At 43.4% G+C, this 24,287-nt stretch overlaps 1 protein-coding gene across 1 annotated transcript in view; it reads right to left on the bottom strand.

Moving 5' to 3' along the window:
* The window catches only part of ndl (serine protease nudel), a 277,009-nt gene that overhangs the window by 153,716 nt on the left and 99,006 nt on the right, over positions 1–24,287 (bottom strand). The window contains exons 14-15 of the mRNA XM_068376910.1: positions 18,454–18,620; positions 7,005–7,115 (exon numbers count right to left, since the gene is read on the bottom strand). Coding sequence (XP_068233011.1) covers positions 7,005–7,115; positions 18,454–18,620 — 278 coding nt within the window. The remainder of the gene's footprint in view (positions 1–7,004; positions 7,116–18,453; positions 18,621–24,287) is intronic.

Here is a 24,287-nt window from a genome sequence, read left to right as displayed (position 1 = left end):
AATAATTTCCCATTCATCACGGGCATATGCTTTGCATACCTCCAGGGATTGGTTTCGGAGCAGTGAGGGAGATCCAACACTAAGGGGCTTCTTAGTGGAGCCCCTGGAAGGTCCAGGGCAGTCTGCCCTTTCCTGTAGCAGTATCTGCTGTTGCTTGATAGAATGCTTCATCGTCTCTTGTTCCTTCTGGAACGATTCCAACATCCGCTGGATCGACGTGAGGATAGCTTCGCTCTTGTCAACCTGTGAAACTGGTTGAGGAGTTAGGGCTGAAGAGGTTGATGGCATAGGTTGGTATGCCGTCACGGCGAACCGAGGGTCTTCAGTTACCATTGAAATGGCTCCTCCTCCCTCCGCTTGTGGTTGTTCCACGTCTTCTTCAGGGCCTCCTTGCAGTAGGTCCTATTCCGTGTCAGTGGACACTTCTGACATGCTTTCTTGGTGGATGTCCATGCCTTCCAGTGCCTTGTTTATGTCCGTGTCTATCTTCAGTTGTACGAGAGGAGGCTGGACCTGTTCCTGGGGTACTACCACGTTTGGTAGAGCCTTGGGGAACAGAAAGCACCTTAGGGAGTCGTTGGGAAAGTATGGTCCTGGAGAGTTCTTTTGGAACCCTCTTCCCCATTTGCAAAGGGTCTCCCTTGCTGTGTCCCTAGTCTGTATGTTGACTGGGAGGGCTTCCCCGAAGCCGTTGGCCAGCAGGGTTGAGCAGGTGGGGCAACCCTTCGGGTCCCAATACTTAATGACTCCCGACACGATACAGCAGGGGGCAAGAGTCCTGCACATCGAGTGTCCACTAAAGTCTTTGCCCTTGTGGTTGCAGATCAAGGCTGCACACTTCTGCATCAGCTCCTCCTGTAAAGGAAAAGGGCTCAAAGAGTATCATGGTTTTTATATCATTGATATAAAAGCATACATTTTTATTAACAATAGTAATCACTATTGTATATAATAGCTTAGGATAGTAAGCTTGAAAGGAAGTAGAAAACACATAGCTGTGTTTCCTCTCCCAGGCCACTGCTGAGACCTCCGTCAGTAATAATAATTGGTTTACCTGGTAGGGAGAATACAAGGTAGAAGAAACTCTAGGAACTAGAGTTAGAATTGATAAGTGTCTATACTAACATTATCCACCTGTAGTATATATTAATACTGATCGGTGATTTTCAGAGACCTGATGATTAAAAAAAAGCATCTGGGTGTTGAGGGAGTACTCAAACCTCAACATATCATGGTCACAACAATAGACTGCGATAGGAACCACAGAGTATGTTAGAAAACATGTGTACTACTGTATAATTGTATACCGTAGTTCAGCCGGCAGCACTGCTGGGTTAGGTTAGCACCTGGCGGCACTAACTGATAGAGAAAAAGCATTAGGGAAGGAGAATTTCCTATTATGGTTTAGCACAACAATTGGAAGTGCAGAAGGACTATCAGGCCTACCACCAGCTCCTTGCCAGAATGCGAATTCCAATGAAAGGGGTAATAATTATCTGATTCTGGCTTCCACCCTTCCAAAATTTGTGGATGGCAGTCCAAGGGAGGGCTGAGGGCTTCCCAAAGTATGTTAGGTTTCCCAGCAACAGCCGTCAGGGCCGGCTAAATCTTCCCCCCAATGATATTCACTTCCTGTGATGGAAGGAAAGGGGAAGGTGGCTGAGGCGACTGAACTAACTGCCGCCGGCAGGGCACCAGCTGGTAACGCAGTCAACCTAGCAAGCCGGGATGACTGTCAGAATACCGATGAAAGTGTATGACTAAAGGACAGAAGGGGGAGGGGTAAGGGTCTTATAGTTCAATTGGAATGAGAGGTGGCGGCAGGTATGCCGCCTACCTTCAACAGTGAATTGAGGAAGCATGGCTTCCTGTGCTGACGACATCGTCGGCGGCAGAGGAAACATGGTTCCTTTGCTGGTGACATCGTCGGCGGCAAGACAAGGGCATCCCGAGTTATTTACTATCTAACTCAAAGCCGGAGATGGCAAGAACTCTGTTCTACACGACGGCAATGAAGAAAGACAGAGGTTGCCGCCTGTAGCGGCGGCGGCACTCAGGGAGGAAGGAAGGGTTTAGCCTCTATTCTCTTAAAGAGAATGTATATCGAACCTTATCCATAGATTCTAGAGAATTTAAGTTCTCATCCGAATCAACAAGGAACGATAGGGTGAGGCTAAACGTGGGGAAATACTATACTAACGTATATATGAGCCTAGCTATGGTAGGATCCCCGGCCAAGGTTGCTAGCGCCGGGGTTCCCACCGCATACGAAAAGTAGTTACAAAATAGGAAGACGAATAATATACTGTATATGAACGCAAAATCTTCACTTGTATAATTTGCCTAACTAGCTAATATTATAGCTTAATACCGGGAATTGTTGCCCCTACTGACTAAATAAAATGCAATAGTAACGGGCGACTACAGTCGTAAAATGGCTGCCTCCGGTTCTTGGCAACGCTCAACCAAACTAAAATTATTGGAATTCAACTGTGAGAAGGGAGCCAAAATTATACACAGGAAAGAATTAATACCCAACTTTCCAAAACATGAAGATGCTGGAGATTGCATGATGATTATTCCAAAAACTTGCAACAAAACACCAGGATAACGTAGGAGAACACATAGCTTATAGCGCTACAAGTAAAGGAATGGCGGCCGGTAGTAGTATGGATAGGAGGTCCACCGGGTACCTAGAACGGCACCCACTTCTTTCGCAACTCTTCCCCCTTACATCAAAGGGTTAAATCTATTCAGGGTGAAGATTGCTGTCGTATCTAAAAATACGTCCCCTGATTTATGCGATATCCTTAATTGGATACTCGCGCCAGGAGTTAGAATCCTGGAGATCTTCGGTTTAATACTCGGGGAGGATCACTGTAGCAAATATCCCTTAGAAGGCTGCCTAAAGGAGCCCTTCCATCAGGACGACATGGCCCGAGCCCAAAAAGATACACAAGTAACATAACTGTTTAAAAAGATAAATATGGAGCTATCTCACATAACAGAAATAAAAATAGAATAAGTCACATTGATTACATCGTCTACTGCATGTAATTAATTCAAATTTAGAGAAACGCCTTGTGGTGGTTTCACCTAAATTTGACTGTAAAGATATTGGGATAGCTGCAAATCTATCCACTACCCTATCAAGATGAAGGGAATCTTCTACAGTTTTCTCAATAGAAATTGTGGCTAGACTAGTTAGTCGTTCCCGACCCATTGGTGCCCTAAGGCGAGTTTTGACTTATTTAAAGACAGAAAAACATTGCTCACATTTGGCATTACTGACAGGGAAGGCTAATGCGAAATGCATTAAATTCCAAAATGTGGGGAAGCCTTCCTTCATTGGTTTCAGTTCATCCAAAGCATCAGAAATTGATCACATCATTCCATGGTGTTTTCTGAGCAATTAAGTAGTACTGCATAGAGGCTTTGTTTGAATTGAGTACTGGTCAGCAAGCTATTGCGAGTCATTTTAATTTCAGAAATTTGGAGATGATGGCAGCAAGCAGCAACACCAAGGAGGATACTTTTTGGTTCATCAAATCTTTGTATAAATTCACTGAGCACTTTATAAAAAAAAACGGATATACAGAGACCTTAGGGTCCTCAACCCTTTTAAAGGTGTTACGTTGGCCTGTGTTTTCGATTACAAAAGATTCCAACAGACGTGAAGATGATTTCCTTTTCCTTGAAGGCTGACTAAACATTGAAGTTATGTTTCTCTTAGTAGCAAAATCAATTTTTGCCGCATTGTGGTAGTCTGTTCTTTTGTCATGAATAATTTCAAGTGTTTCTTGTGCCATGCTAAGTGCTGCAGCAACTAACTTGTTCTCATTCTGCCATGTCTTTGACAGGGGGACAGTAATATCGAATATTTCAGAAAGGGCAATCAACAGTGTCTATCAAACAGTTTGTATGAATCCATTAGCTAAGCCATTTTCTTCAGATCTCTTATGGTTTAAACAAATCTTCTAGAGTATCCATCAAAATCTCATAACTATGTGATGTTGACTTATGGGCCTTATGGTTGTCTTCCCATTTGTGTTAACACTTTAGGAAGTGCCAGAAATAAAATTTTTTTGCCTTTCTGCAGGTCTGAATATATCATGGCACAAAGTTGAACCACAATTGAAGTTAATCAAGAGTTGAAATCCAATTGAAAAATTCTGCAGGTGCTGTATCGTAGCACTGTGCTATTAGTTTATTAATATTTAGGCCAATATTACGAAACTCCTCTAACAAAACATTAGCTACAGAAGTAGCATCAAGTTTCTTCAAAGAAATAAATTCTTTGAACCTCTCATTTACTACTTCATCAATGACATTCCTAATGCAGACACAGAGCTCCTCAGTAATATTAACATAGCTAGTCTCATGAGATATCACTGCAAAGAAAGGTGATAACTTGGCTGCTTGGGCTATGACATCAAGCACAAAATTGGCTACAGCTTTGAGAATATAATTCTGACTAAACCCAGATATATACTTTGCATTTAACTGAATCTTTCTTTCAGGTCACAAAATCTCTGAGACTTTGCTTATCAAGTAAATGTTTTCAGAAAGGCACCCTTATTTAATGAACTTTTGCTTTCATCATGCCCCCTGAATGCTATCTTTCTTTTAGCAATTCTAATAATGTTCAATAGTAACTTAAGTCTCTACTATGAAGAAAACGCTGTTTACGTTAGTTATCAAGTTGTTTATGAAAATCACCAAGCAACAGTGAAATTTTGTGGTCGAGCCATTTTTCCATAGCAATAACATGGTACTGGTATGTGCTTTTTTCATGCTTTAATGCCTTTTCCTGCATTACCTTCTAGTTACTGAAACCTTTGATAAATCCAATTTATCTGTGCCCCACATTATAGTCGTCCCAGAGAAATAAGGCCGCTATAGAAACTGAAGCTTCGCCGTATTGACATCGGCCAGATGAACTCTAGGTCACAGTGGGAGGTGATTTGAAGGGTCACTAATCCTTTAATTGTGAGTTAATCTTATTCCTCTCGGTGCCCCTCCTATTTTAAGCAAACCAGTCAATTTCCCTATACTTTATCCTACTTGTATATTTTTTTCTTTAACTTAATAATTTTTTTTTTTTCAACGTAATGCTAACCATCGATCATTATGAGGGTTATGATTTCAATGTTTTTGTGGGTACTTTACCATTTTAAATTTTGTATAAATGTAAATGATCACAATTTCTTGTGTATTTATTTGAAAAATAAGACCAGGTAATGTATTGCCTTATCTATTATAGAAATAGATATACCATACATTCAATCGCTTGAGTTTTCTGTGCAAAGCTGAATGATGGTCATGATTTCTGTGCTTTTCAAGAAGCAAAATCTTTCGTTGGTATTACAACCATTCATTTTGAAGATAATGCCAGGTAATATACAGTACTTAACTTATTATAGAAAGATATACATTAGTTTGATATTAATGAGTAATGCTAAATGATGGCCATGTTTTCATAAAGGCTTTTTCAAGCAGTACAGAAGTTTCTCCTGCGTGAAATATTTTACGACGTTGTAAACAATCTCCTTTGTTTCACTGTGAAGATGATGATGACTTTGGGAGTTATTTCCTGACATGTTTATTGGGTAGAGGCTATTGGACTACTGACCTTTCAAATGTTCGTTCGTATTGTATTAAAGCCAACACTTCTTTTTGGCACGAGTCTTTCCCTTGGTCGGCCCCTAGGTTAAGGTTGTAAGGTTGGTTCCTTCAAATGACCTGAAATGTCTATGATAGTTCCTCATAAGGAATCTATGTCCTTGAAAGATATGAGATAAGCCACAAGCACCTAGATTAGCATTTCTGGCTTACTATCCTTTACCAATAGGGAGTCCTCTCAAACACCCGATGTTTACAAATGACAGAGGATTAACTTGAAGCATACTCCGATTGTCTTGTGGTCAACAAGGTTGATTTTTCTTCAACATTCAAGATTTCAGCGGCCTTATTTTTCTGGGTTGACTGTAGCACCAAATTGTCTGCATGCTAAGCAGTAAACTTTGCCACCAGTCATGGAGCATTCAAGCCACTCATATCTACCATAACAATCACATTGAGTAGCCTGTCTGAGAACCAAACTGTAGTTCTGAATACATTTTTAGTTTTGGGGGTCCAACTTCAAGTCTCATGGCCGAGTGAGATTTCGGTACATGTAAACAATTACATGAAGCAAGCATCTGTTAACGCATAGAAATTTGAAGTGTCAAAATGCTCTGCACTGGTTTTAATGAAATTTGTAAATTATTGAGTTAACTTAGCTGCCTAGGTATTTACTAAAGAAATACTTCTTACTGAATTATCCCCTTACTATGGTCTAGGTCTTTCCTTGGACATTTGATACAGATGCTAATTGCTTATATCCGAGGTTTACGAGACAAGTTGGGTCAATATTTTTGGGGGGCTGAGACTATCTTGGGGAGGCTCAGCCACAATACCTCCCCCCTTGATGATTCCACTGTCCAAGCTACTAACCTATTAATGCACTATATTCAATTAAAATATCCTAACAACACAGGACGAGAAAATAAATATTTTCATAATTCAAAATTCTAGTCTTAAAATTTTGCCCTTTATACAGTAATATACTGTAATTATTTCTTATGGTGAACTTAGCTACTGAATGGTACTCTAGTTATCTGAATATATTACAGTATATCCGATGACCATAGTAACAGTGTGTGTTGTTGCGATGTCCTAATGTACAGTAATAGCTTTATCCCACAAAACACTATCAAGTAGTCAAGTGTCTTAGGCACAATCTGCAACAGCAGCAGCTTTTGAGCTGGAACACTGATGATATCACAAACGCCTTCAAGATTTTAATCAAAACTGCAGAAAATTCATTACTACTGTATTCTGATAAAACTTACTGTACTCCCAGATATATTTAACCTTTAATATAGTCTCCTATACATACTATGCAAAACCATTTATCTGCAGTAATAACTTAAGAATGATATAAAAAAACTTTGGGCACTTACAGCAATGTATTTCATCTTCTCCAAAAGTACTGTCTTTTTGAGCATCACAAACCGCACTTTTTGGTACACACATTCGACTTTGGGGAGATAAGAATTGGTCCCCACAGTGACCTGCAAATGCAATTAAAATTTCTTTATCATTTGGCTAAATGTTCAATCAAATTTAGTTGCTTGTATATATAGACAGACTAGCTTCAAAAAAATAAACTAAACTTTGAACCTTCCAGTTAAAAAGCATCTTACAATTTTCAGAATCTTTACCCATTCATAATTCATCTTATAAAAGACTTTATATCAACAACTTGGTATTATTTTCCAATAACTTATGATCTAAATTTCTTAAGGATAAAACTTTTCCTCATCTTCACTCTCAATCTCCACTACTTACCTTACATTAGCAAAACCAAGACCATAAGGAATAAAGCTGCAACAGAACCCCATTTTGATTTACTAGCCCTGACTTCCTTGTATTAGTTATAAATCATTTTAAAAATCTCCCTTGATCCTACCTTCAAACAGATTAGTACATTCACCATTCTTATCCAATTAAGAGTTTCGTTATCCTCTACAGACGAGATATCTTTTTTGGGCTCAAGCCATGGCGTCCTGATGGAAGGATCCTTTTTGGTAGCTTCCTTGGGTAATCACTACTAGGATTTTCCCAGAGAATTAAACCACAGGTTATCACAGAATTCTAACTTCTGGAGCGAGTATCCTAAGGGTTTCCCCTTAAGACATCGTGTATCAACAGGGGACACGCATGTATAAACGTGCCACATAGCTATCTGCACCCCATATAGAGTTAACGCTTCAATATGGCGGACAGGGAGTGGCTGGGAGCTGAGCCGCAGCCGATCTAGATGTGGCGATATCGGTACTCGCGATGTAAACAGACGGACGCCATTGCTTTTGATGACGTCACGTCCGTCCTCATTCCTTTGCTAGTAGCTCGCTCGATTGGACGTATTTTTCCCTTTGTGCGACTTTATCTGCTTGCATCCTCGCCATGTCTCAACCTTCAGCTTCACCTCCTTCTGGAAGTTGAGTACAAAGGTTTAAGTATTGTTTAAATAAGCTCTGACCTTAAAGTAAATCTTACTTTTCGAGATATTTGCAATATTGTGGCAGAGCTTTGCCAGACCGGTCAGCGCCATTTTATGACGCTGCTGTTGGTTGCATGCCTTATTTAGTTAGCCGCAACAGCCTTACCGGTATATAAATTACTAATCAGCGCTATTAGTTATTTAGTCTTCATAGCTAGGAACTTTATATCGTGTTTTTGACGCATTAGTTAGGGTCTTCGCTGACCCCATACCAGTAGGCTTTGATTAGCCCCTAGGCCAGTGAGCCTATACCAGTGTTAATGCATGATATTTCAGTGATCCTAGTGTTAGTTATGAAGATTTTGGCATTATTTTACAATACCATTGACAGTGATGCAAGTGTTTTTCGCCTTCAGGGACCATATAGGGGGTAGGTTATCTTGAGTGCCTTGCTAACCTAACCTTATGATAGGACCCCTATATGCTCTCTTCATCCCTAGCCCAAGGGCTTCCCTCTGGTAATCTTGTACCCTATTACATGTGATAGGACAAGACTCCTCAGAGTACTGTATCGCCTCCCCACCTAAGGGAATGACCCCTCCCTTAGTGTTGCGGACCTTAAAGGTAGGATCACCTCCTTTAAGCTGAATCGGTCCTTGACCTTTTCCTTGCGATACGTCTTCTCCCTTCCTTGATTAGGGTCTAACAACCCTAATCCAGGTTAGGTTGGGAGGGCTGGTTTATGTACCTTGCTGAAATATACGCGTGCACCGTTTTTCAGTTGGTCCACCTACTATAGGTTAGGGTGAGCATCTCCCTTCCTAGGTGGCCGCTCTGGTGCATAACCCATCCTTTCTTATAAGAAGACCCTTTCCCCCCCCCAACCTATCTCTTGCCTAGCCTAACCTACCAGTAGGTTAGGCTTCATATGTCCCCTGTCCTACACTCCACCCTAGGCTGGAGTGCTGGACCCCGTGGTGCTCCCAGTGTTGTCCGCTCTGATACATAGACCCTCCATAGTGCTATGGAGTCAGTTATCATTTGGTCGACATGAAGAGTCTCCACCCCTTCTTTGGGTACACCCTGTCCTCTCTTGGACTGCCTTAGCCCCCGGCCATTGCGGCCCCTGCTTAGGATGATAGATTCACCTCTATCATGGTGGTACCTTTTCCAGAGGTGTCTTGACTAGGCTAGTACAGCCTTGCCATCCCACCTCCATCTTTGGTGCTTGTCCCTTGCCGCCTCTACCCCGGCATTACCGCCGCTACGGGTGACTTCCTTATCCTTGCCGCCTTCCCCCGAGTGCCGGGGGATCGCCGCCGGCCGCCGGCTTACCGCCGTGGCCTCTCCATTCCCTCATAGCCTCGGCACACTGCCGACCCCTCCCGGAGTGCCGGCACTAGCAGCCGGCCCCCGGCCCCGGCTATGCTCCTTTATCCTTACCCCTGTCACCCTCCGACTGCCTCCGGCTGCCGGAACCGCCGCTCCTTGCCGGCGGCCGCCGCTACCGGCTGCCGCCACCCTGGCTTCTTTTGACCATAGAATGATCATTCTTGAATGCCAGAAACTCTGCTCGAGCGGCTTCCGGCGTGCCGGGGGTATGCCGGACCCGTCCGGAGGCGGCAAGATGCCTTGCACCCCTTCTCTCAGCTATCTTTACTAGCGATAGCTCCTAAAAACCGCACCTAGACGGCTTGTTAACGCAGACAAACTGGTACGGAATCGTACATTTTGTTCAGTTTTCACTCTGTCTTCTTGCGTGTTTCATCTTTCCAGCACGCTACGTGTAATTGGCACGTCTGGTTGCCGGAACCTTACTAGGATCTCATGATCCCCAGACTCTCTTGATAAGATTTCAAGCCTAGTCTATAATATGGTTATTCTAGATGGAATTCCCATTATCAAGACACCTTCCATGGAGGCCTACGGCCACCTGGGACTGTCCGATGCTACGGCAACCAGCCGGGCGGGTTACACGAGGCATGCGTCTGTCTCCTTTCACCCACCCTTCTGTGCATCACAATTAATTTAAGTTAATATTAACTTGTTAATAATTAACTTTATATACGAGCCATATTATGACTCTGCAATACTCATCGTCTCTTTCCTTTAAAGGAGGAGTACGTCAGGTGTGACCACGACTTCTGCGCGGTCCGTCGGCCACACTTCTATGGACACACGGCGTGTAGGACACACGCCCCTTGTGCTCACAAGAGAGGGGATCTCAAATACTGGGGCCCCACCACCTGTTCGGTCTGCCAAGAATGCTTACAGAAAGCATTCTATGATTCTCCCTCAGCGGAGATTCGGGACACTGCTCGGGACAACCTACGCAAGTGGGTACGTGGCTTTCAGAAGAACGCCACTGGACCATACCTAGCCACAGAAGAAATGAGGTCTTTGCTGTTCCCAAAGGCCTCTCCAGACTCAGTGGTCCCAGTCGAACAGATCCCCGTAGTCCAGATTACAGTGGAACCTGATGTTGTCATGGCTCAGTCCATGAATGATTATCACCTGGATTCAGAACATGATGAACGCATGTCAGAGATCTCGGAGGACACCGAGAAAACCCTTATGGCCCAGGGTGAAGGGGAGGATGATGAAGAAGAGGACCGGGTTGTGTATACCGAGTCCGATAAGGAGGATGCCCCTCCCTCCATACCCCCTCCTACTCCTACACCGACGGAAGTGTCTCTCCCGTCTACGTCCTCCACCACGACTCCTCTACCTACGGCACAGGATATGATTCGGCTCATTGAATCCGTGATGGAGCAGAAGCTCCAAGAAACTCACCAGATCATTCGGTCGATGGGAGGTTCCAAGGAATCTCGCAAAATCTCCATCAAGGACCTCCCCGCATGCTCGAGCGACAATCCGTGGCGATTCGCCGAGCATATGGTCATCGCTGACGACAAGATCTTCGTCAGCGATAAGATCGGTTCCATACCCCTGGAAGAAGTGGAGTTCTTGCCCCGCTTTGAGGCGTATCCGGACTGTTACGTCCGTCTACGTTCAGAACCATCCTCAAAGGAAGAGACCGAACCGAAGGAGAAAATAGTGTTCGATCTCTCGAAGGCCCAGGCTATGCTTGCCAAAGCGCTTAAGAGCAGAGGCTTTACCTGCTCTGGACTTCCGGCTCTGAGCAAGAAGTACCCCACCTACGTTGCGCCCGATGAAGTGGTGATACCCTTCACGGAAAAGGCCTTCGCTGCCTGCTTTAAGGCTGTAGAAGAAGGGAAATCCTGCCCTGCATTGGAGGAATGCAGACCTTTCTCCGCAGTCACCCCGCCCGACACCAAACACTGGAAGGATGTGCAACACACCTTCGTGGTGGGCAAACTAGATCCTGACGTTGCTGGACGTCAGTTTAATGAGGACCTCCCCAAGCTAAACGATCACCTCCTTCGTAGGGAACAGGAAACGAAGGAGAGGCTGGCAGCATCTCTCACTCTCCAGGTCCAGATGGACGTAATGGCTGGCGACACCAGAGTCCCTGACCATTACATGGTCCTTGCCAAATCTCATATGGCAACCTTAGTCAAGGATCTGTACCACTTCATGCGAGCTCGTAGAGGCTGCAGAGAATTCGTGTTCTCCAGTGCCACTGTCAGACACGAACCCCGGAAACTGATTTCCTCCAACATCTGGGGCAAGTACCTCTTCCCGTCTGATCTAGTGAAAGAGATCACAGACAAGGCCGCATCTGAGAACAGGAACCTTCTCAACAAATGGGGCATGTCTAGGAAGAGAAAGCCCTCTCAGGATGACGGTCCTCAGCCTAAGAGGAAGCAGTCGAAGCATAGACCCCAGCAACGTCAGCACAGACGTCAGTTTCCGGCACCCGCTACTCCCCAAGTGGCCGCTCAGCCGCCACAGACCTTTCAGTTGGTCCCACAGCCGGTTTTGTCCTCATCACCGGCCTTCAACCCCGCCTTCGAGCAGCACTCCACTACCTTTCGTCCCAAAGGTAGAAGCTCAGGCAGGGGTTCCGGCAGAGATTCCTCTCGCCGGCCCTCCAGAGGCAGAGGAGGACAGGGAGCTAGCGGCCGAGGCAGCAAGTCCTCGGGACCCCAGAAGCAATGAAGTGCTTCCGGTGGGAGGAAGACTCCGCCACTTCCAGGATCGTTGGACCTTCGACTCCTGGGCACACAGCATCATCAAGAAAGGTCTGGGCTGGAGCTGGGCGCAACCACCCCCAACCTTCCAGCAATTCTTCCAACGTTCAACCCCCCTCCTGGAAGAATATGTGCTAGACCTCTTGAACAAGAAGGTGATAAGAAGGGTGAAGTCCACAAGGTTCCAAGGGAGACTGTTTTGTGTCCCCAAGAAAGACTCAGACAGACTCAGAGTCATTCTGGACTTATCCCCCCCCCAACGTATTCATATCGAACAACAAGTTCAAGATGCTGACTCTTCAACAGATCAGAACCCTCCTGCCTCGAGGGTCTTTCACGGTCTCGATAGACCTGGCGGACGCATACTGGCACATACCAATGAACCATCACGCTTCCTCCTACCTTGGATTCCGACTCCAACGGAAAAGCTATGCCTTCCGGGCCATGCCCTTCGGACTCAACGTGGCCCCTCGGATATTCACAAAGCTAGCGGACGCAGTAGTACAACAGCTCCGCATCCGAAACGTCCAGGTGATGGCCTACCTCGACGACTGGCTAGTGTGGGCGCCCTCGCCCGAGGATTGTATAGAATCCTGCAGAAAAGTTACCCAGTTTCTCGAACACCTGGGATTCCAGATAAACGCGAAAAAGTCTCGCCTATCTCCAGCTCAGAAGTTCCAATGGTTAGGCATCCACTGGAATCTTCAGTCACACCGCCTTTCCATTCCAGCAAAGAAAAGTAAGGAAATAGCAGGGTCTGTCAAGCGACTGTTAAAATCCAAACGGATCTCAAGACGCCAGCAGGAACAAGTTCTAGGCTCTCTACAGTTCGCCTCGATCACAAACCCAGTGCTTCGTGCACAGCTAAAGGATGCAGCGGGAGTCTGGAGACGTTCCGCATCCATCGCTCGAAGAGACCTCAAGAGACGGCTCCCAAGCAGACTTCGACTTCTTCTAAAGCCGTGGTCAGAAGCGAGGGCCCTAAAAAGGTCCTCTCCAACACCCACCTCCATCTCTCAACATCCATACGGACGCTTCGTTGGAGGGTTGGGGAGGTCACTCCCACCAAAAACAGGCTCAAGGCACTTGGTCTCCCCTATTCAAGACGTTTCACATCAACATCTTGGAGGCCATGGCGGTTCTTCTGACGCTGAAGAAACTCTCCCCGCCCCCGTTGATACACATTCGCCTGACCCTGGACAGCTCTGTGGTAGTGCGTTGTCTCAATCGCCAGGGCTCAAGATTGCCCAAGATAAATCAGGTGCTCCTGACAATCTTCCGTCTGGCAGAAAGGAAGAAATGGCACCTGTCTGCAGTTCACCTACAAGGATTCCGCAATGTGACAGCGGACGCTCTATCTCGGACAAACCCGATAGAGTCGGAATGGTCTCTAGACGCAAGATCATTCGCCTTCATCTCTCACCGAGTCCCAGAACTCCAGATCGACCTCTTCGCAACGAGCGACAACCATCAACTTCCTCGATATGTAGCCCCGTACGAGGACCCCAAAGCGGAAGCGGTGGACGCCATGACCTTGGATTGGAACAGATGGGCCAAGATTTACCTGTTCCCTCCCACCAATATTCTGCTGAAAGTCCTCTCCAAATTGAGAACCTTCAAAGGGACAGCAGCTCTAGTGGCTCCCAAGTGGCCCCGCAGCAACTGGTACCCCTTGATCCTGGAGATGCAGCCAACGCTGATCCCCCTCCCGGACCCAGTTCTCTCCCAGCAAATACAGAAGTCGACTGTCTTCGCTTCATCATCGAAAATCAAGGACCTTCATCTCATGATTTTCTCACCCTAGCCGCTAAGAAAAGGTTTGGGATTTCGAAGAAGAGTCTAGACTTCCTCGAGGAATACAAGACCGAATCCACGAGAAGGCAATACGAATCGTCTTGGAGGAAATGGGTCTCCTTCGTCAAGGCAAAGAACCCCTCGAAAATCACTATAGATTTTTGCATGTCCTTCTTCATTCACCTTCATGGACAAGGCTTGGCAGCCAACACGATTTCTACTTGCAAATCGGCCTTGACCAGACCTTTGTCATACGCCTTCCAAATAGATCTGTCTAGCGACATCTTCAACAAACTACCGAAGGCCTGTGCCCGTTTACGACCGGCACCCCCTCCGAGACCAATCACTTGGTCTCTAGACAAAGTTCTACACTTCGCCTCCAACTTGGACAATGATTCATGCCCTCTTAAGGACCTGACTCAGAAAGTTATATTTCTTTTCGCTCTAGCTTCGGGAGCCCGAGTCAGCGAAATAGTGGCACTATCTAGAGAAGAGGGACATATCGTTTTCAACGATTCAGGAGACCTCTCCCTCTTCCCTGATCCGACGTTTCTCGCAAAGAACGAATTACCTACCAAACGATGGGGCCCGTGGAGGATATGCCCCTTGAAGGAAGATGCCTCTCTATGTCCAGTAGAGAGCCTTAAGGTCTATCTTCATAGAACTTCAAACTTTGGTGGAGGCCAACTCTTCAAAGGAGAAACATCGGGCAGCGACCTGTCACTGAAACAATTGAGAGCAAAAATCACCTACTTCATTCGCAGAGCGGATCCAGACAGTACACCCGCTGGTCATGATCCTAGGAAAGTCGCTTCGTCTCTGAATTTCTTTCAGAGTATGGATTTCGAAAGCCTCAAGAACTATACAGGCTGGAAATCCTCGCGTGTTTTCTTTAAACATTATGCGAAACAAGTGCACGAAGTGAAACATTTTGTGGTAGCCGCAGGTAGTGTTATGAAACCTGCTCTGAACTGCTTAGAACAGTGAGTTATTAGGGACTCTAACTCGTCGGGTGCCTATGTTGACCCTCAAGTGATACGTAGTGAAGCAGAAACCACCTTGTGTTTTCTTTAACTGTTCTTACCTCAGGTGAAATGTCATAGTAGATTACCACATGAGTGCTACATGCCACGTGCATGACGTGTGTTACATAAAGACTAACGTTCCATAGAACGAGTGCCTACTAATACTTGATTCTTCCCTTTCAGACTCAAGAGCACGCCTTTATGACTATGTACATTTTTATCAATGTAAATGTTTTTTACTATTTATTGCATGACATGTATTGATTTACCTGCAATTATATAATAAAATGTCTATTTTATTACTTGTGCGTCTCCCTTGCTCCTTTCTTACTATGAAATATACTAATTGTCATAGTTTATTACCCTTTATTCTTGGTTAAGGAAAATGCCAGGATTTACTCCGGGCATTTATTTATATAGAGCAAGTAAGTTTCCTTAGCGAATACTTACTCAATTATGAAGATGAGTCAACTCCATGCACGAAGTGTACAACCACCACTTCTTCAAGTTTGTTTCGACGCGAATACCAAATCGCTCTGACTTATCTTATGGATCTCATTGTTCCTTCAGCCTATATGAATAGCCTTCCCATGACCACTTTGATCTCAGCATAGCCCGTGGGGACTTCCATGCCAGGGGGGCAGGAAGGCAACTGCCTCACGGTAGCTCTAGTATAGACCACTATGCTTTCGGCTCAATGTTTTAGCACTCACTTATAAAGGGGAAAAAGTCTACCACGATACACTAATTCTCTGGTACTCTTCCATCAGGACGCCATGGCTTGAGCCCAAAAAACGGATTTTGAGCGAAGCGAAAAATCTATTTTTGGGTGAAATAGCCATGGCGTCCTGATGGACCCACCCTGTCTGTGATCAGGTCCCGCCCTGCGCCGCTGTATCATGGTGATGAGCGAGCTCCAGACTTTCGGAATGAGGACGGACGTGACGTCATCAAAAGCAATGGCGTCCGTCTGTTTACATCGCGTGTACCGATATCGCCACATCTAGATCGGCTGCGGCTCAGCTCCCAGCCACTCCCTGTCCGCCATATTGAAGCGTTAACTCTATATGGGGTGCAGATAGCTATGTGGCACGTTTATACATGCGTGTCCCCTGTTGATACACGATGTCTTAAGGGGAAACCCTTAGGATACTCGCTCCAGAAGTTAGAATTCTGTGATAACCTGTGGTTTAATTCTCTGGGAAAATCCTAGTAGTGATTACCCAAGGAAGCTACCAAAAAGGATCCTTCCATCAGGACGCCATGGCTATCTCACCCAAAAATAGATTTTTCGCTTCGCTCAAAATCCGTTATATGGATCAAAAGTTAAAAAAACCTACAATTAGAATTGCATTTCAGACAATAGTAAGGTCTAGTAAACTTGGGTATGTTGGTGATACAGTAGGGTTCCCAATTATGCAAATATTTCCTTTATCCACAGCCTTGCAGAACTGGAAAATCACACATTATTAAATGCATAGGGCTATGGGGAACACCAACTTACCTAGTCTAATACTAACCACCCATTTTCAATACTTTCAAAGTACTATATACTCTTCTAAAATGAAATTGTTCTTATAAGTAAAAAATGAAAAAAGTTTAAAAATTCTACCACTTTAAAATTACACCCTGGATGGGTGTAAACACCATATATTTCCGCGTATACAACCCAAAATTAGGATAAATTTAAGGGAATTTAGGTCATATCTGTTTTTCAGGACAACTAGTGAATTACAAAACAGTGTATGGTCTAGCTTGTACTGTTAACATTTAAAATCCAACCTTGAATAAATGGCAATTTAATGTCATGCTTTTCCTAAGCACACCGCCTAAAATGGGAACCACAGTTCAGTTTATCTTCATCTTCAATCACTACTGACAAAACACATTACATCCGTATTTAGGTTAGACTTTACAGAAATATATTTTACTTAGTATTTATTATATAATTATTTTGTTATTGCTAATGTTTTACTTTTCCCTTAGAACTTGACCATGAATTATATGAATAAGATTTTATACAATGTTTTTCCTAATTAGGGCTGACTAAAACACAAACCTTTAGTTTGTTTCCATTTCATCGCTGATCATAACGAATAAATGAACATATTTACTAACCCAAAAGATAACTAATACTACTATGAGCTTTTAGTAAATATTTTAATTAGCGTATCCCCAAAGATTCCTACACGTCGCAAAACAGTTAAACCCATTTTGTTTGCATCTAGTCAGTAATAAACTGCCGGTAACAGCAGTGTGATAATTTACGATAATTCTAACTTAAGAATAACTGTACATTCCATATCCAAAATACCTTTACTAACTTCAGTTGTAGGTCTGTTTGATTTTGTATCAACCTGTACCCTCAACTATGGAACCACCAGCAAATAAAATAAAGAAAGTACTAGACTAGCTTTAAATTAAAGTTAACGATCAATTGTGTTGCTATAACGTTCAATGTGAGAAAAGATGGTGCGAGATTGGAGAAAGCGAGGATAATTTCAATCATGATAGATTTTAAATGAAAAAAAGAATATGCTAATCTTAATGTTATTACTACCATTAATAACACTATTATTAAAGTTATCAAAAGGTCAAAGAAAGAAAAATGAGAGTTGCCAAGAACGTAACCACAACTCCATGTTTAAATTTTGTTAGCTGGACTCTCATACCGAAATTGAATTCATTGTTGATAAGGAATATTTCTCAAACAGGCCATTTATTCTGAAATTATGCAACTAAAATGCAAGTTAAATACGGTTTGGTTACATTTATTATTAATCATCATACCTATGATTACTAATACTTTTAAAGACACTAGATTTGGCAAGTTTTGTGGTGCACGAGTCAGACTTTGAAGGGGTATACATACAGAAAATTCATTTTTGAGAACTAGCGACCTTATTAGAGGGTAATAGCACAATTCGAACGCGCATGTTTCAGGACCCTTCTGTATCTGAAGCAGCACAAAAATGCCAAACACCACAATAACAAGGCCTGATACAAACAAACTTCAAAGCAATAAAAGGCATGTACAGTATCTACAAGGTCATCAACTGAAAGATATTGAGAATGTGGTATATGCTGTAGCTCAGCCACAAGAGCCCTCTTGGTGCTGTAGAGGATCCATGTCACAGCAAATGGGGCAGAATGGTGTTGGTTTCCATCTGAGTTTTTGCTTGACATGATAATAGCACTATGAATTACAGACAAGTAATGAAAAGAAATTGTTACAAATATCAAGGTTTATACTATTTGCATAACCTAATTTCTACACTACAGTAGAGTAGGTGATGCCCTTCTATAGTCTATGATAAACATTTCTGAAAAAAAATGACATGCAAACAACCAAAAAATCTCATATGGCATTATCTATCAATTTAGTAGTAGATGGGGATATTACTATCATTAGGTTTATAAATCTTTTACAAACTTTGTCCTACTACTACTGCCACTTGATCAATTCACTTACTGCAGAATTCATCACTAAGATCAAAGCAATCATAATATCCGTCACAATCAAAATCTTCTCTGAATTTTAGGAGCCTATCTAGACATGTGCATCCTATTTCATCTGAACCATCAATGCAGTTTTTCACTCCATCACAAACAACTTCCCAAGATAAACATTGTGGTATTCTGTAAAAAGAAGGAAAGATATATCCATATAACAAATATCTGCTAACATTTATTGTCTCAATAATGCTGTACCCAATTATCATCAGTTACATAAGAGCTAGATTGTCAAGTAAATTTTCAATCGTACAAAAACAAATAATTAATAGTATTTAAATAAGTAAATATTGGTCAAGCAAATTATTCAGCCACAAGAAAGCATTACACTGACTACAAAACTATTTGCAAATCTCTCATTTCAATATCACCTTTTTGAGTTGAAAGTTTCATTTTACACAAATCCAAATGAAAACAACGATCCAAGAAAGGGGAAGAGGGAAAGAGTTCCATGGCTGTATCTTCAAGTACAATACTTTATTACTTGCTAGCCTACACCATTCTGCCTTGTGATATAGGGCATTTTACCATTATCTTTCAGTCAGTAATGGTAAAACTATATATAGAAAAAAAAAGAGGAAAGAAAGAAAAAGGAAAACAAACAAAGAAAGAGAAAGAAAGAAAGAAAAAGAAACAAAGAAAATGAAAGAAACAAAGAATGAAAGAAATTGAAAGAAACAGAGAAAGAGAAAGAAACAGAAAGAAAAAGAAAGAAAGAAAAAGAAAAAAGAAAAAAAGAAAAACAAAGAAAAAGAAAGAAAGAAAAAGAAAATTCAAGAAAGAATGAAAGTAAGACAATGAAAGAAAGAAAAAGGGATTTTGATGAGGGAAAAATCTTTCTGGGTCGATCTGTGACGGCCGGTGAAAAGGGTCCTTCTTTACACTTTTCTAATATAAATCTTCCAAATATACTAGAGAAAGATAAAAGCATGGAATGCTGAGGTTACAACCCTCGCGCGATCACCTTGTGGGTGTCGTGTATTTAACAAGGGCGTGTGAAAACCACTATTCACAGGCTGTCTTCCATTTAGATAATCCCTTCATCAAAGGGGAGGGCCGTGACAGGCCCTAGAGAATACAGTCCTTCGTCAAAATCCCTTTTTTGGGCGAGATAACCCATTCCTTTCAGTATGGTGACCTAAAAAGACTAAGGTACTCATGGTCATTTTTCCTTTTTACAGGCGGAATCTTCGCAGAAGATACATTGTCGAGTTCCGTTCTGTGCCAAGACCGTGAGGTATCCGTGGTCATGATACCTGCAGGATAAATGATCAATGCAGGAGAATGAAGGATCAAATCTCCTATTGGGGCTCTCAGGACTGCAGTGTGTGTAAGGACTTACATTATTCTGAATGGATATTGGAGAATGTTTCTGATGACAACTGGGTGTTCTTCCTTCTGTAGCTTGGAAGGATATTCTTTTTTCGATTGCAGTCCCGGACTTGGTTTTGGGGTACGCTCCACCATTTGTACCGTTCAGTTCCATGTAGATGAAACTTTAAAGATATATGAGCCTTGACTTGAACAATTTATCCCTGGTTTCTTCTTTATCTCCGGATAGAGAATCGGCTCTCCTGCCGGTAGTAGATTCGGATGAACCCCTCCCCCATGTGGATGATTCTTCCTGGTCCGAATTGGACAAGGTTAGTGCGACTTCCATGAGACACTGCGTTACGTTGTTTCAACTGCCGTCACTGCGGTGGCTGCCCTATCAACTTTTACGACTATCTTCCTTTTCAGGTACGCCTCCGATTTCTGTCCCTACTCCTTCCCCGGTCAAGCCGGGCGAACCAACACTTCCTAAATTCTCAACTTGGAAAATAGGTCCTTATTGAAAACCATGAAGGCCTGTATGGAAGGGACCCAAGAATACTAAAGAAGGATGGTTAAAGCCTTACAAGAGGAGATAAAGGCTTTGAAATCTCCAGAGGATCCTTCTAGTTTAAGGTTTTACCTTCTCAGCTTCCCTTTCACACGCGACAGAGCCTGTGGAGGTATGTGGGTCAGGCATTGCTTTGAGGCTATTTTTCATATTGGGGAGGGGCTAGGCTCTAGTCCGGTCGCTGATCTGGAATTCTATCCAGATATAGAAGCCTACCCCTTTTGCAATGTTAGGTTAGCTGAAGGTGGTCCGTGGGGACGACACTATCCCTTAGAAAAGATTCTTCTAGTTCACACCAGAGTGCGGCATCTGGCAGTGAAGGAAATAAACACAGAAGCGTGTATTACCACACAATTAGGAGCTTTTACTGAAAGGCCGGCCAATTTTATAGCACCCGACACAATGGTTTTTCCCTTTGCTTTGAAAGCTTTTTTGACTGGAAAAGGCCTTCAAGGAGGGTAAGTCTCTTCCAGGCTTGGAAGAAGGGAAACCTGTGTCACTCTTTCTTCCCCTTGACACTGAACACTGGTTGGATATTCAGTTTACTTTTGCTGAAGGGAAAGCAAAGGATATAGCAAGCCGGCAGTTAATGAAAGACTGCCGAAAATTCCGGCACACCTACTTAAGGCAGAATTGGAGGCTAGGGAGAGACTATCAGCTTCGATGTCTCTTCAATGCCTTGTAGAAATTATGATTGGTGATCAACTGATGCCCCTGCCTTTTTGCTTTTGCCCAAGATACACATGGCTACTTTTATGAAGATTCTTGTTAACTATTTTCAGTCGTCTTGAACCAAAGTCTTATTGACGCCTGTATTTGGGGTAAAGATCTTTTTCCACAAAATTAGCAAATAAGATCTTGGATAAAGTGGCAGCAGAACATGAGTTTTCCGTAGATGGGGGAGGATCTTATAAAAGGGAATTTATTCCTGAGGTTGGCCCGCAACCTAAGAGGTATGTTGGTGTACGGACTGTACACCAACATACCTTAGGAGGCCCTTCATCTCTGTTTCAGGTAGTGCTTTGCGGAATCTTTTCACTGTTCCTCATCCAGTGACTTCACGGTCCCCAGCGTTCAATCCTGGATTTGAACAAGACTGAAAGAGGGGGTAGAGGTCGGCCGGACAGAGGTCGTAGGCCAAGGAGCCAGGGTCTAAGTAACAGGGGAACTAAGTACACGCATCCTCAACCAAGCAATGAGGATACTCCAGTAGGGGGAAGACTGACATGGTTCAAGGACAGATGGCTGTTCAGTCCTTTGCCACAAAACTTGATTTCCAGCAGTTTAGGCTGGAAATGGAAAAGAGAAACCCCGAGGATCAAGAGATTTTTCCAGAATTCAACAAACATCTGGAACATTATGTGCAGGACCTTTTGGGAATAGAGTTATCCGTTGCACGAAATCTATTTAGTTTCAAGGTAGTGTATTCTGCGTGGCAAAGAAATTTTTGATAATTCCTCGAACTATTCTCGACTTGTCCCATCTAATTCTATTCGTTCTTTGTGACAAGTTCTAGAGGCTGACTTTCGCAGATACGGATCTTACTACCTCGGGGGGGTTTACACACACTATAGATCTTACAGACACTTATTGGCATCTTCCGATAGGTCGACGCTTCTCCCCCTACCTTGATTTTAGACTACAGTAGAGAGAAAGTCTTACATATCCAGAGCTATGCCATTCGAGCTCCCTCAGCAAGGGAATGCATGGAAACAACATGTGTGGCAAGATTCCTCCAATATCTATGATTCCAAATAAACTTCCAGAAGTTGAGGCTGAACCGGGCTCAAGGGTTCCCGCGATTAGGGATTCGTTGGAAAGTAAAGACTCGTGTCTCCTCTATTCCTTCTGCCAAGAGGAAGGAAATAGCCTGGTCAGTTCGGTCTTTACTTGAGAAAGACCACCAGACTTTGTCAGGAAAGGGTTCTGGGCTCATTTCAGTATGTTTCTATAACGAACCCTCTCCTCAAGGTCAGACTCAAAGATGCAAGCAGGGTTTAGAGGAAAGGAGCTTCCACAGCTCTCCGCGATCATCAGATGACGACCCTGAAGTTGCTTCGACGGCAACTCCGTCAGTGGTCACATGCCAGGAGTCTTTCCAAGACTATTCTGTTGCACTTTTCTCCTCCTACATTGATTCTACCTATGGATGCCTCACTGGACAGTTGGGGGTGGGGGGGGTGATGCTCCACTCAAAGTGCGAGGTCGTTGGTTCCAGAGTTTCAAGCAATTCCACTTCAATATTCTGGAAACCATGGCAGTCTTCTTATCCCTGCAAAGTCTACTTTTTACAAAACATTCATTTCTGTCTTGTATTAGACAGCATAGAAATAGTTCATTACATCAACAGGCAAGGGTCAAGATCTCCCAAAATAAACCATTTAATGATTGCCATTTTTTCACTGGCCCAGAGGAAGAGGTGATTTCTGTCAGCCTCTCACCTTCACGGAATCTGGAATGGGATGGCAGACTATTTTGAACACATCCTCTAGAGACAGTATGGTCTCTAGATGAATCATTTCCTTTCGTGCAGGAGGTTGTCCCAGGTCTTCAAGTGGACCCGTTTGCAACGAGCCTCAACAAGACACTTCCCGATTATGTGGCACCATATGTAGATCTAGAGGTGATAGGCATGGATGTGTTATTCATGAATTGGAATTATTGGGAGAAGATTAAATGTATTCCTACCCTTCAATCCTCTCTTGAAGGTGTTAGACGAGTTCTGATCGTTCAGGTGGACAGCAGCCCTGGTTGCTTCTCTTTGGCCGAAGAGCAACTGGTATCCTTTGGTGACATGATGAACTCCAGGCTGGTACCTCTACCCAGCCCGAGCCTGTCTCAAGAAGTACAGAGGACAACTGTCTTCGCTTCATCCTAATAACCAAATGCCCTTCATCTGCCGATTTTTTCGCATTGGCCCTCGGAAAAAAGATTTCAAATTCAACATAAATAAACTGGCATTTGCAGAAAATTATAAAACTTCCACTACTTTGAATCAGTATGAAACTTCGTGGAAGAATTGGGTTCGATATGTGGAAGATAAAAATCCAAAAATCCATCTTCTAAATCTATGGATTTTTGTTTAGGCTTTCTGATATACTCACATGCGAAGGATTTAGCATCCTCCACGATTGCATCATGCAAGTCAGCCCTAGCTAGACCCATTTTATATGCTTTTGACATAGATTTTAACTCTGTCCTCTTCGCCACGATTCCAAAAGTTTGCGCCAGGTTGAGACCAGCAGTTCTGTCGAGGCCGATCTCCTAGTTATTGGATAAAGTTTAATATCTAGCTTCGGAAATTGACGATCAAACAGTGTCTTTCCGAGTTTCATCTCTGAGCACTTTTTCTAATCGCTATGGCTTCTGGTGCTCTGATTAATGAATTTATGGCTCATCTCTATGATAGCCACATAGAATTTACAGACAATGGTGAAGTTAATTTATACCCTGAACCTATCTTTTTGGCTAGGATAAGCTACCATCTAAACATTGGGGACCATGAAAAATAGTTCCCCTCTAAAGTGATCTCACCCTGTCTCCAGTAGTGTTTAAAGACATATCTGGACAGGAAAAAAAAGGTTAAAACGGGCCAATTCTTTAGACGTGAGACTGTCGGATCAGAGTTGTCTTCAAAACAACAGAGCAATATTGGCTTATTTCCTTTTTAGAGCAGACCCCGCTAGCATGCCGTTGGGTCATGATCCTTGGAAAGTGGAATCATCTCTGAACCCCTTTCAGTATATGTCATTCGAAGCTTTACAAGCTTCTCCCGGTTGTAAGTCCACCAGGGTGTTCTTCAAGTATTATATGAAGCAATCTGATTAAGTTCGTCATTTTGTGGTGGCAGCAGGTAATGTTATAAAACCTGCTGCAACAACGTAGCCCTCAAGTGCGTCCTTAAGCATTCT

This window comes from Palaemon carinicauda, chromosome 7 (genome assembly GCF_036898095.1).
Source record: "Palaemon carinicauda isolate YSFRI2023 chromosome 7, ASM3689809v2, whole genome shotgun sequence".
NCBI classification, from domain to species: domain Eukaryota; kingdom Metazoa; phylum Arthropoda; class Malacostraca; order Decapoda; family Palaemonidae; genus Palaemon; species Palaemon carinicauda.
Note: the sequence above shows the minus strand (reverse complement) of the source record. Positions and strands in the feature narration are given on the sequence as shown.